The sequence below is a fragment of the Myxocyprinus asiaticus genome, chromosome 22 (genome assembly GCF_019703515.2).
Source record: "Myxocyprinus asiaticus isolate MX2 ecotype Aquarium Trade chromosome 22, UBuf_Myxa_2, whole genome shotgun sequence".
In the NCBI taxonomy this organism is placed as follows: Eukaryota; Metazoa; Chordata; class Actinopteri; order Cypriniformes; family Catostomidae; genus Myxocyprinus; species Myxocyprinus asiaticus.
In genome coordinates this window covers 33,069,312-33,082,043 of record NC_059365.1, presented here as the reverse complement: position 1 = coordinate 33,082,043, position 12,732 = coordinate 33,069,312, and the positions used below count along the sequence as shown (strand labels likewise).

The following is a 12,732-nucleotide window of genomic DNA, read 5'->3' as shown; positions in this document are numbered from 1 at the left end:
GTCCTCTTTTACGGGGCATTTCCGATAGGGGGAGGTCTCTCTCTCTCTCTCTCTCTCTCTCTCTCTCTCTCTCTCTCTCTCTCTCTCTCTCTCTGTCTCTTGCTCTATCTCTCTCCTTTGTGGAGCTCTGTGTTGTGAACGCTGGCCAGTAAGAAATTGTTGACAAAACAAACATTTAAAAAAATTGGGGGTTGTTTGTTAAAGGAGGGGATTTGTGATTGGTCAAGCAGCTTGTGGAGCTGAAGATTGCTGAGGTTTACGCAGGACAAAGTGTTGTTGTGTATCACTGCCCTCTGCAAGAAGTTTCCATGTGGCTCACGCTCTTAAGGCAGCCACGGTTTTGAGGCGCAGCCTGAGCTGCAGGTGCGAAGGGTAAAAAATTCAAATGAAAAGTGGCTAAAAGACAAAAAAAAAAAAAAAGAAGAAAAAAACTACTGCTTTATTGTGAATGTGAACTTGTCACAATGAGGAAATCTTTGCTAAGTGCTCATTTCACATCCTAGTTCATTCTTGAAAACCGGTGTGACTAAAACCCACAAACAAGATCGTAAGATACATAAGCTGTTAAAAATGAGATGTACTGTTGAACCACCATCATACACGTTGGTGGCCAATGATGAACATGAGGTGGAACTTGATAAAACAGGGTCGCTTTACTACACATGAACGAATGCCATAACCACCTCATCCTCTATCCTCTCTTTGACTGTTAACGAATTCAATAAATGCAGCTTATTTGTGCTTGCAAACTTTAAACAGACATATAAATATATTTGTATTTATATATAACTATAAATCTATATGGGTACCAATAATATGAAATATTAATAATTTGTTTTACCATGAATAAGCTGTAGCTTATTAGCCTAACATTTTTGACTGCTATTGATCGCTTTAATTCTTGACTGTTACGTGTATTTTTTTATTGATTTTACATAAATACAGAACTATTGCTATTTAATAACAGAAGTTAAGTGTTAGGGGAAAGGGGGAAGTTCTATATTATGCAGGACTCGCTCAGCCAGTTGCCTCTCCATTTTTTTCAGAGGGAAGTGGTTTCATTTTTGTTGGATTCATCTCAAATGAGAGGGTTACCTTATACTTTATGCATATTACATATCCATCACACATTGAACGCTGTGATGAGAGTGTGCGTTTTTGTGTGTCACGCCTTTATGTGTGTGTGAGTGTGTGTGTGTGTGTGTGTGTGTGTGTGTGTGTGTGTGTGTGTGTGTGCGCGTGTGTGTTTGCCAGCATGCATTTTTACAATGGTTACCAGTAGCCATACGACAGACACTTAAATATACCTCATGGACCTTCATCCACATCCGAAAAATTTCGTTTTTTCTCGAGGGGAACATAGAGCGTAAGAACAATGCCTTATGCTACATTTGAATGTATCGGCATTTATCTGTGAAAGTGATGGCTTAGCGCACAGAAACGTGGTTTGTCACCCGAAACCAGAGGCAGCTTCAAACAAAACGTGAAATAGAACCAACCAGTCATTCAGTCGTCATACACATCCAAAAATGGTGGCTAACCCATTGTATATGGAGAGTGTTTTAATGGGAATCTACACTTGACATCTCTTTATCACTCGTCATTGTATCGTGAAACACATTTCTGTTGTGACTATGTAGCGAGCGATCCGAATTTCATGCTCAAAGCCGTGGAGACAACTCTAGGAAAATCCAGACCTTGCAGTGGGATACTGTAAATAAACATTGGTGTTTACTGTATTTAATAACATTTATGACTGTTATCTCCTTATAAGAAAAAAATGCTAATATTATATACTATGAGTAACTGTCATGTTACTTCACTGGCCTAACTGCGTCTTGGCTGGCTGTTGTTGGGGTACAATGTCTTGGGAACATTCAGATGGACTTAATGTGCACTGCGTCTATATGCACTTTGATTTATCAGGGAAACTTTATTAATGTTTTGTAAATGTTTAATATATGACACTTGTATGTGCCATGCCAGTTTTTACATCATCATGGAAATCCTGTATTTTATTTAACCAATGACCTATTTATTTATTTATTTATCTACCTGTTCATCTGAACTACCAATGGATTAATTGTTCTCAAAGTAATGAAGTGTTTAACCAAAGTTACTGTGAACTTGTACCTTTCAATACAGTTAATTTATTTTTCTGAAGAAGAACTCTATCTGTATGTTTAAAGGGGGGTGGGAGTGCATTTCATTGTTTCAGTTTCTGTCATGATCAACTGCAAAATTAGGAATAAAAAAGTGTTATAAAAACTGAAAAAAAAAATTTCAGCCTTTTCCTTTGTTGTCGCTCTGCTTTCTGCCTCCTCCTCTGTAAAGGTGGGATATTTTAAGATGACTTTGAACACGCCATTTTTATAATGCATTATTTTTGGTATAGTGATAGACAGATATATACACACATATATATATATATATATATATATATATATCGATCAGGGCTGCATTTCCCAAAAGCATACTTTAGCACCTGATAAACATGCAATAAATAAATAAATTGTAGTTCCAAAAAAAATTATGGCAATATATGTGGACAGTGGGACTAATTTGTGACATTTTAAATTATACCAAGCTATAGAACGTTTTTAAATACAATTGTTTATGTTTCCAGGAGTGTTGGTTATTCATGTTTTTGAGGCGTTACAAACATTACATCAGAAATTAGCATAATTAATTCTGATTTAAAGTAATGGCCAGCATCATCATCACTGCCAACCATGTTAAAATCAATCAATATATAATTTGTATATAAAGTTTATTTATAAAGCACATTTAAAAACAACTGAGGTTGACCAAAGTGCTGTACAGTGAATAAAAGGAATAAATTAGGACAAAGACAAAAAATAAAAACAAAATAAACAAACAATAAACAATCATGAATATAAAAGACCCCAAAATAACATAGTTAGGGAATGTTAAAAGCCAGGGAAAATAAGTCTCAAGAGAAGATTTAAATGCAGAGATGGATGGAGCATGTCTGATATAAAGAGTTTCGGACCAGCGATAGCAAAGGTGCGATCACCTCGATCTTTAAGTTTGGCTCTAGTGACAGTGAGTAGGCCATGGTCACATGATCTTAGGGTTTGAGAAGGAGTGTATGGGAGCAATAAATCAGTTAAGTATTGAGGAGCCAGATTATCGAGGGCTTTGTAGACAAATAATAAGATTTTAAAGTCAATCCTATACTTGACAGGGAGCCAGTGCAAAGAAATTAGAATAGGCGTAATATGGTCATATTTGCGCTTCACTTTGAGAAGCTTAGCAGCTGCATTTTGTACTAGCTGCAGATGAGAAATGGAAGACTGAGAAACACCGTAATACAGCGAGTTACATTAGTCTAGCCGAGATGTTACAAAGGCATGGATTACGGTTTCAAAATTACTCGTCGATAAAAAGGGCTTAACTTTAGAAAGAAGGTGATAAAATAAAATGTAGAATTATAAACTTCTGTATCTATGTTCTGATTAACATTGTCCCATGTCTGCCAAACATGTTGAGTGGTTCAAACATCATCTGCATCCTTAACTGAACTTTTGATAGGAAGTTTGGAGTGAATGCACTTAGCTGCATCGAGAGATATAGGATGCTCCCTTGGTCACTTGCTCCCTATTTAGTGAATGACTTAACCTCCAGTGTGCTGTCTGTCTGCACTGGTCTCAGAACAATTCTAAATGCACCTTATTTTCATCATAACTCCATATAAAGCCGCTGAAAGCAACATTTTTCAGCTTTTGGATGAACCCATTAATTCTCAATGTGATAATGCACAGTAAATATAGGATTTCTAAGGAAAAAAATATGCTTAAGTACACATTAGTGTACATTGTGTTTAGCAGCATGGCGTTTCACGATAAATAAAAAAAAAAAAATGTTTCAGTGTAAAAACTTAATTAAGTTTCTTACCAGATGTAGTTTTGTTGGCATTTTTCCCAAAGACAAACTCCGCTGTGGTCGGCATCAGCACAGAGTCTCCTGAATTGAGATCAGTCAGTTTAAATTTATTGAAATTATGCGTTGCGTATAGCAAAGCCAAAATACAACATCCATGCGTGTGTATGCAGTGTCACACAAGCTTAAGTATTATTTGAAAATCATCGTAGATCTACAAGTGCTATAGACTCAAATAACCGTAGAGTGCATAAGGAGACAGACTGATGCAGTCATCTGCAGGACATCCAAGAAATTACACCTAAACTCAATATAGTGAATGTGGCATTGCTTATACTTTATGCAGAATACAATGTGACTTTAATAACAGATGCTTTTATTTATTGTTATATTATATTATAATATATTGAATTATGTTATCCATGTCTCCACTTACCCTGGATGCTTGCACCTCGGCTTAGTGATTGTCTGAAAGTAATAGATTATTCCAAGTATTTATAATGTTACACAAAAATTATAATGAAGTTACGATAACGAGCGATTCTAGATATTTCAGCACTTCACAAACACAAAGCGACACTTACTGTACGAATACGACAACCATACTCACTTCACTGATTAACAAAGGTGTTACTGTATATTACTCTCGTGTGAGAGTGAGATTTTGTTTTTTGATTTGATTAAATGTTACGTAAAAATGAGTGTTCATTTCATTAGCTCTTATTAGCTGTTAAATTGTATATATATATATATATATATATATAATGTATATATTAGCATCATATTGGCCACTCTTCACTCTATATATTGTACATCAGCCATTGAAAAAACAATATCGATCAACCACACATTTTTTTAAAGGATCTTGTGAAAGATTTTAGTTGTGGATTAGACACCAAGTAATAACCACAATAAAAATGAAGTCAAAGTGAAAACTGCATTTTAACTGAACATTCATCTTAACATCCATTAGATCTTTTATATGCTTCTACATACCTCTCAGATTTTCTTTATGGTCAGTTCATAACTCTGGGTTTCTACATTTGTTTTATTGTATTCTCTTGAGTTTCTGCTTATTTCTTCAATGTTCAGAAATACACTTGTAAGAAGTGTGCACACATCAAATGAGCTGAGAGAACCCGTTTCATCTGCTTAGCTTCATATATCATCATTTAAGGGTTAGTTCACACACAAATGAAAATTCTGTCATAATTTACTCAACCCATGTTGTTCCAAATCTGTTTGACTTGCTTTCTTCCACGGAACAGAATAGGAGATGTTAGGCAGAATATTAGCCTCAGTCATCAGTCACCATCATTGAATGGAAAAAAAAGATCCAATAAGAGTAAATAATGACTGAGACTGTCAGTCTCCAACATCAAAACATTTTCTCATTCATACAGGTTTGAAACATTATGACAGGGAGTGAGTAATGACATACTTTTTGGGTGAACTATCTTCATATATTCAGCATGCATATTAACTTCAGCCAGTCTTAGCATGTCCCCCTCTTGTCTTGCAGGACAGCGTTGTCATGGTGACCGTTCTGCGTTCTGTCGCATGGAGGTGCTGCAGCTGTATTGTCACCTGCCAGCTTTCCAGCGCTTGTGCTGCGAGTCCTGCAGGCCTGGGAATCCTACGAAGACCACTGTGACCACAAATAAGCCACTGTCCACATCAAAAACATCCACCAAAGGACAATCCACCTCCAACATGACCCATAGTCCTACACGCACCACCACAGCTTCTCATAAGCACCGGTGGACGTCCACAGTCGCCTTTGCAGCATCTACACAAGGGAAAAGTGCCACTTCAGTGAGCACACCTTGGTTATATACAGCCTTGGCGGCATCAACAGGTACTCAAGGATACCCTACAGCTCCCATTTACCAATACACTACAACTCCCACCCAGGCACACACTACACCAGATTTCCTGACAGAACAGAGCACATCCTTTGCCATTCCTACAACAAGTTCCAATGTCATGCCTACAACTGGAATTAACATGACAAACGGCACCAAATTGCCTTTTAGCACTATTGTCCCCATCATTGTCAATGATGTGAATGACCTTACCCTCATTCCCAGTACCACTGTCCAGTCCGAAGAGTTTAATGCGAGCAGTAATGCACCACATGGGGATAATGGTGCAGCTTTGCAGTCAACAACAACAAATGGTGTCAATGGAAAAGAATCAGCCACCTCAGGCTGGTTGGACACCAACATCCCAGCAACTACTGAAGTACTAACTCCCATGGCATCAGCTTCTATAATCACAACTTCCAGTACACACCAGCCAAATGCAACAGTATCAAGCACAACAACATCCTTGACTGCAGCATCACTGACAACAACGGCAGAGAAGACAAGCAGACAACCGAATAAAGTTGAAGAAACAACCGAGAGCAATGCTATTGACATACCTTTCCAAATAATCCAGATGGACAATGAGTTTCCTCAGAATAACATCATCCCCAGAAGAGGACGCGTGTTTCTACGTGAGAGAACGCGAAATAAGCGCATCCAGGAGCTACTTGAAGAGAAGCGAAACTTTTTGAGACGGATAAAAAGAGCGCAGGGGATTTGAACCCTTTGCAGTTTCTCTTATAGAGATACTTCTAAGGTTGCCAAATGTAATATCTGACTTCATCTTGGTGCTTTGGTCAGGTACTGAAAATGGGATACAAATTTATGCTCTTGCCACACACTCTTTTAATAAATTGGCAAACTGATCTTTGTGGAACCAAACCACTAGCACAGTTGCTTTGAACCTTGATGAATTACCTTTAGGAGGTTCAGGGTTCCCATGGTCATGGAAAACCTGAAAATATCAGGGAATTTGTGATTTTCAGGCATGGAAAATTAAAAAAATAATAATTATAGAATCAAAAAAAGTAACATAAAGATGGAAATTTCTACTAACCTGGTCTCATAGAGTCACGTTACTATAACTACATTTTTGCAAAATGCTTTTTACGTGGCTTGCTAAATGTGTCTTGGCACTTTCCTGGTGAAATGAACACTTGAAGCACTACAACAACAACACATTTTATTCCCTTTCACACAAATCACAAGGAAAATGGTAAATTATCAGTTCTATAACATGTACTTTTTGCCCTGTTCCTCACACAATGCTGTCTTATGAAATCTAAAGACTTTTACTGTAATGCATGAATTTTCAGGTGATTTCACGCATCGATAATGTGAAGATTTTCCTGATGATTATCGATATATATCAGGATTCTTTCAGATACAATAGGGCTGCTCGTTGCACTATAATATTTGTCTCTTCAGACATATTTCTCAACACAACTTTGGTAAAGTGTGAGCGGCAGGGAAAATTAAAGGTGTTGCACATCAGACATGTCTGGCGGACGACATGGAGACTTCTAAAATTAGAAACAATTATTTATTTTCTAAAAAGGTAAGAACACACCACCAGTGCTCAGCGTCAACATTCTGAGGTGCCACAGTGCACAACTCGCATAGTTTTTTCGTTAAATTAGATCCAAATCATCATTAAAGGACAAAGATTATTTACTCTAGCCATCACTGTATGATCTATTGTGAACATGTATCTTTCATATAGTCTACACAATGTATGTCGTTTTATGGTTTAACAGCTTGAATGAAAGACCTATTCAATGCTACAAACAGAGAAATTGCATAATAAACACTGCCATTTCTAATCGTTCAGTTTGCACAGTTACACACAAACCTGCAAAATCAGTGTCACTTTGTTCATTGTTGAAGAAGTACCAAAACTTTCGTAAATCTGGACTACCATCTCCTGCCCCGCTTCAACTCATCCTGTGTGTGTGTGTGTGTTTGCGCGCGCGCGCGCTTCAGTAAATGTTATATCGCCCTCTTGTGGTCTCCCTAAGCTATTATGCCAGACTGATAAGCAGAGGCCAATTGAGTAAATTGGAAAGCATGCAAATTGGGCACGCAAATTAAATTCTAATTTAAATGTTGGCTAATTTTATTATATCAGTGCCTCAAAAATATATAGATAAAATAACGTGCTGATCAATAATCAATATATCGATATTAGGGGGTGGGGGAAAAAATCGTTTCAGCGATGCATCGTGATTCATACTCAAACGATTTTGAATCGATTATCATAAGAATCAGAATCGATTCTGAGCGAGGTCAGTTTAAATCACGGCAGAGCAGTGGCGCGCGCCAAAGACAGATATAGAAACAAAGCCGTGATTTAAGTGCAAACACTAAAGTCAAGTGCACAAACACGACTGTTTGCAGACCAGCTGTATCAAACACATGACCATTTGTGCCCGAATGAAACTATGATCCCAAAATTCTTTCACAAACCCACACACTTAGCATGTGAGATAACAAGCCAATAAACAACATGAAAGACGAGCTCGCACCCATTATTGCACTGATTTGCACACAATGGGGGAAAACACAGAAGAAAATAATGACGAGGCAGCGGTTCAGGATATGTTGGTGATGTTTTCATTTAATTCTTTTTTGTTTTGTTTTTTTCCCCGATGCCTTTCTCTACTCTTGCGTGCTCTCCATTTAATTGGTTTTTGATTTATTGCCGATCACTCGCTTGTCAGGACAGTGCGCACACCTGATGATAAAGGTTTGAAATCCATTGTAGCTTTTGCGACAGGGTCGTGCGATCTTCTACTCACAGAGCAAACAGATGGAACAGTGCATACGAGACACTTGATACATTTCTGAAGCAACAACTGCGCCATTTAAATCGCTTTACTATCACCTGTGCAGGTGAGGAGAGGAGAAGCTGACAGCTGCACTCTCATAGAAGCAGATATATCTTTCATCCTGGACCAGCAACTTCCAGTTGTGGTTAAAAATTAAAATGAATAGCATGGCATAGATTAATTTTAAATAATAATTAAATACTATTAAATGATTTACAATGCTTAAACAAAAATAAAAAAAAATAAAATGTTATAATCAGTTGAAGTAATAGTATTCAGTGTGTTTTGAAGGAGAACCAACATATTTTTTTTTCTTGTGCTTTTAAGAATTTTTTTATAAGGTTCTAAAGAAAGAAACTGAAAAACTGAGATACTCTTTTAAACAATAGAACCATTTATTTAATCTTATGGATGTTACATATTTTGTTCACAGCTCATACTGAATGTAAAAGGCCAGTTTATGTAATGTGACTCATTCTGATTTTTTTAAAACAGCTGTTAAATAAAAAGCTGAAAGGGAAAAAATAGAGAGTAAAAAATACATTTCAAAGAAGCTGAAAAAAGAAAGAAATTGAAGGACAAGATGCATCGTGATGCATCGAGAATCATTTTATAATCGAATCATTACCCTTTGAATCATCATCGAATCGTGAGGCCAGTGAAGATTCACACCTCTAATAGATATTTAATGACATCCCTAATTTTAACATTTGCATTAAATAGCCAACTAAATTTTCAAACTTGTTCAAGTATGATCAAATTGCGTGGTAGCTTAACTGATAGAGCGTTGCGCATACTATGCAAAAGGATCGGGATACGAGTCCTGAAGAGCACATGAGTCGACAAATGAGTAGGAAGTGTCGTAGAAGCACCACAAAATGTTGTGGTTGCTTCAGCAATTGCTATTTTTATCTCACATTTGCTTTTTATGATGCTATCTGTTAGGTTTAGGTTTAAGGTTCCAGTTAGGGATATCAGTTTTGTTGATTTAAAACTCGATAGAGCATTAACCGTAAAAAACATATCTGTATGATAGAACATTTAACTCACATTTAGCACCACTCAGTGGACATTTCACCTCGGAACTGTCACAATACGTGTAAGGAGCCACGTAATATTTTGCAAAAAGGTTGCCACAGTCTCGTAATTGTCATGGGGTCAGGCTGATTTCTACGGTGAATCTAAATTTTCTAATTATGCTTGACTCTAAAACATTAAATGGACTAGAAATTGTTCTTTGTGAAGGCAATCTCCATAAAATGTTTAAAAGTCTTATCAAGAAATCGCAATCAATTCAAAAGGTGTGGGAACCCTGGAGGTTCCCCTAAAGGAATTTCTAATTCAAAGAGATTTATCATTTTAAAATCATAGAAAGAGAGTGTGGTGAATTATCATTTGCACAAATCTATGCTTCTCAGTGTGCTTTTGTCCAACTATGCTCAATAAAAGAAACAGACAATAGGCACATACTGATTTTCCCAAAATGACAATAAAGTAGGGCATTGTGGGTAAATTAGCATAGAAATATTGTAATGTTGTCACCTGTCAACTGCAAAAATATTTTATTTTAAAAGACTTTGATAATTCTTCACAGGGTAGAAAATATGACACCTTTAGGAGTGATGTAGCGGTTTGATTACAGTACATTAATACAGAGGATATATACTGAAAATAATTGAGGGTCAGAGAGTGAATCTGTAACCACTTCATTTAAAACCTCTTTCTCTGATATGTGAAAAGAATGCCACTAAATTAGCCCAACTCTAGTGCAGAGATGAGAATCTGTGTCCTTTTTGGCAGGCATGACACAGTTTAGAAAAAAATAAAATAATATATATATATATATATATTATTATTATTATTATTATTATTATTATTATTATTATTATTATTACTCTGGATTCCTTCTCTAGATTCTTATGTACATCAACATCTCCTCTGTTCTGACTGTATCTAAGGTAAGAAGATTTTACAAAGTTACTCACTGATGAGTCATTTGACAAGAAAAAAATCAGGGATGCACCATACAGTACTTTATTTCAGATTTTAATTGTATGCTTGAGAATTATATTTTCTGTCACCAGTATGCACCCTTTTGTTGAAGCTTTTACCAAAACAGGTCAATATGATTTATATTTTTTATTGTTGAGATATTGTTATGTTATGAGGATAATTTACACCCTCTACCACATCCTAAAAGATTCCACCATTTCCTTTTGTGAAAAGCAGAAAAGAAAAAGAAAAAAAAAATCAAAAACAGAAATAAATGTTCTATATTGCAAAATGATTTTTCACTGCCTATCATTTTCTCAAAAAGAAATATAGCTTTCAGTTTAATATTTGACATTTAACCCTACATGAAATATGTGAGTTAAGCATCAACTACTGTGTTATGGATAGTACATGTCAGATAACATGTTTAAACTCTTTTGAACAATTGCACAGATGCTGCTGACTTACTGTATACTATTTAACTATCACTGCAACACAGACATGATCTCACGTTAAAGGAATATTCCAGGTTCAATACATATTAAGCTCAATCAACAGTATTTGTGGAATAATATTGATTACCAAACAAAATTTCTTTTGACTTGCTCCACCTTTTCTTTAAACAAAGCAAAATTCTGGGTTCCAGTGAGGCACTTACAGTGGAAGTGAAGTGAATGGGGCCAATCCGTAAACGTTAAAATACTCACTGTTAACATGATTTTAGTGTGATAAAATGACTTACTAACCTTTTCTGTGTAAAGTTAGCCAATTTTACAACTTCATTGCCATGATGGTGAAATGTCAACAAACCCTAAAACTACTTTAACAATGATGATTTTAACAACTTTACAGCTCAAATAATACACAGAGGAATTAATGTAAGTGCTTTTATCAAATTATATGCTTAACATTTCTGCCTTTAAACCCACCACAAATTGGCCCCATTCACTTCTATTTAAGTGCCTCACTGCAACCTCGATTTTTGCTTTATAAATAAAAGGATGGACAAGTCGAAATACATTTTTGTGGTAATCAATATTATGCCACAAATGCTGTCAATTGAGCTTAACTTGCATTGAACCCGGAATATTCCTTTAAAGAGCCTTCTGTTGTAAACATTTTCTTGTGATTAAACCTAAATTAGTTTTAAGTTAGTTATAGTCTAAATTGGACTAAATTCTAATTTAAAGTTCTTTATATATATATATATTTTTTTTTATTATTTTTTTTTTTTTATGTAAAAGTTCAAACTAGCATCTATACATCAGTCATATAATGTATTGTTGCTCCCGCACATTTTGCTATCAAATTTGTTAACTGTTGTTTACATGTTAAATAATTATTTTGTTTAAGACAAAATTTCATAGCTGTTCAGTTGTCAAGGAAATTACACATGCAGCCAATACAATAATTAGAAAATAATGAGGGGAGACGTACATAAGCTTTTCTTTCTTTGCATAAAAGCAAGACAATTCTTTAAGTCCTTAAGAAAGACCTGGGCCAATTAGAATGGAGGAAATTAGAGAAGTACCTCTGATGAGCATCCTCTACTCACTTCCTCTTCTTCATTAGCTTTCATCAGCAGCAGTGAAAGTCTGGATGGTCCAGCTGCCATGTGCCTCCCATACTGAGAGAAAACAATCAGAAGAAGACCTATAAGACAAAAAATTAAATTAAATAATAATTAAAAAAAAATTATAATCTCTTTAATATCGCAATCGATTCTCCTAGACAGCATTGAGATTAATTGGAGAGCAAATGGAGAAAAAGTATCCTGCTTCTCAGATGAGAAAAAGACCCCAGCAATCTCACATGTGTCTTCATTAAAGTTCTCTATATGTTCTTAAACTGTTCTCAGGTCTGCCAATATACCTCTTAAATTAAAAGTCAGAGATTTTAATATGAACGTTTCTCATCAAATTGTCTGAACTATGCTTTTCACTTTCTTTTTATGGCTCTGTACTGTACAGTTGTCTCAGTGTCCATTTCTGAGACAAATGTGATACATATTGAAACATTACTGAGAACTCAGCGTTTTTCTTCTGGGGAAGATCCTGAATACTGAGGAAGGTTGTTAAATAGTTTAAAGTTAGTCTAAATTTTTCATGCATTCACTGACCATCTGATGCAAGAAGGTCTAA

General features: G+C 35.8%; 1 protein-coding gene across 1 annotated transcript in view; it reads left to right on the top strand.

The window, feature by feature from the left end:
• LOC127413031 (A disintegrin and metalloproteinase with thrombospondin motifs 2-like) overlaps window positions 1–10,876 on the top strand; it is a 321,044-nt gene extending 310,168 nt beyond the window's left edge. Inside the window, exon 23 of the mRNA XM_051649825.1 lies at window positions 5,426–10,876. Within this exon, the coding sequence (XP_051505785.1) occupies window positions 5,426–6,492 (1,067 nt within the window). The 3' untranslated portion in view covers window positions 6,493–10,876. The remainder of the gene's footprint in view (window positions 1–5,425) is intronic.
• The last annotated feature ends 1,856 nt before the right edge of the window (window positions 10,877–12,732 follow it).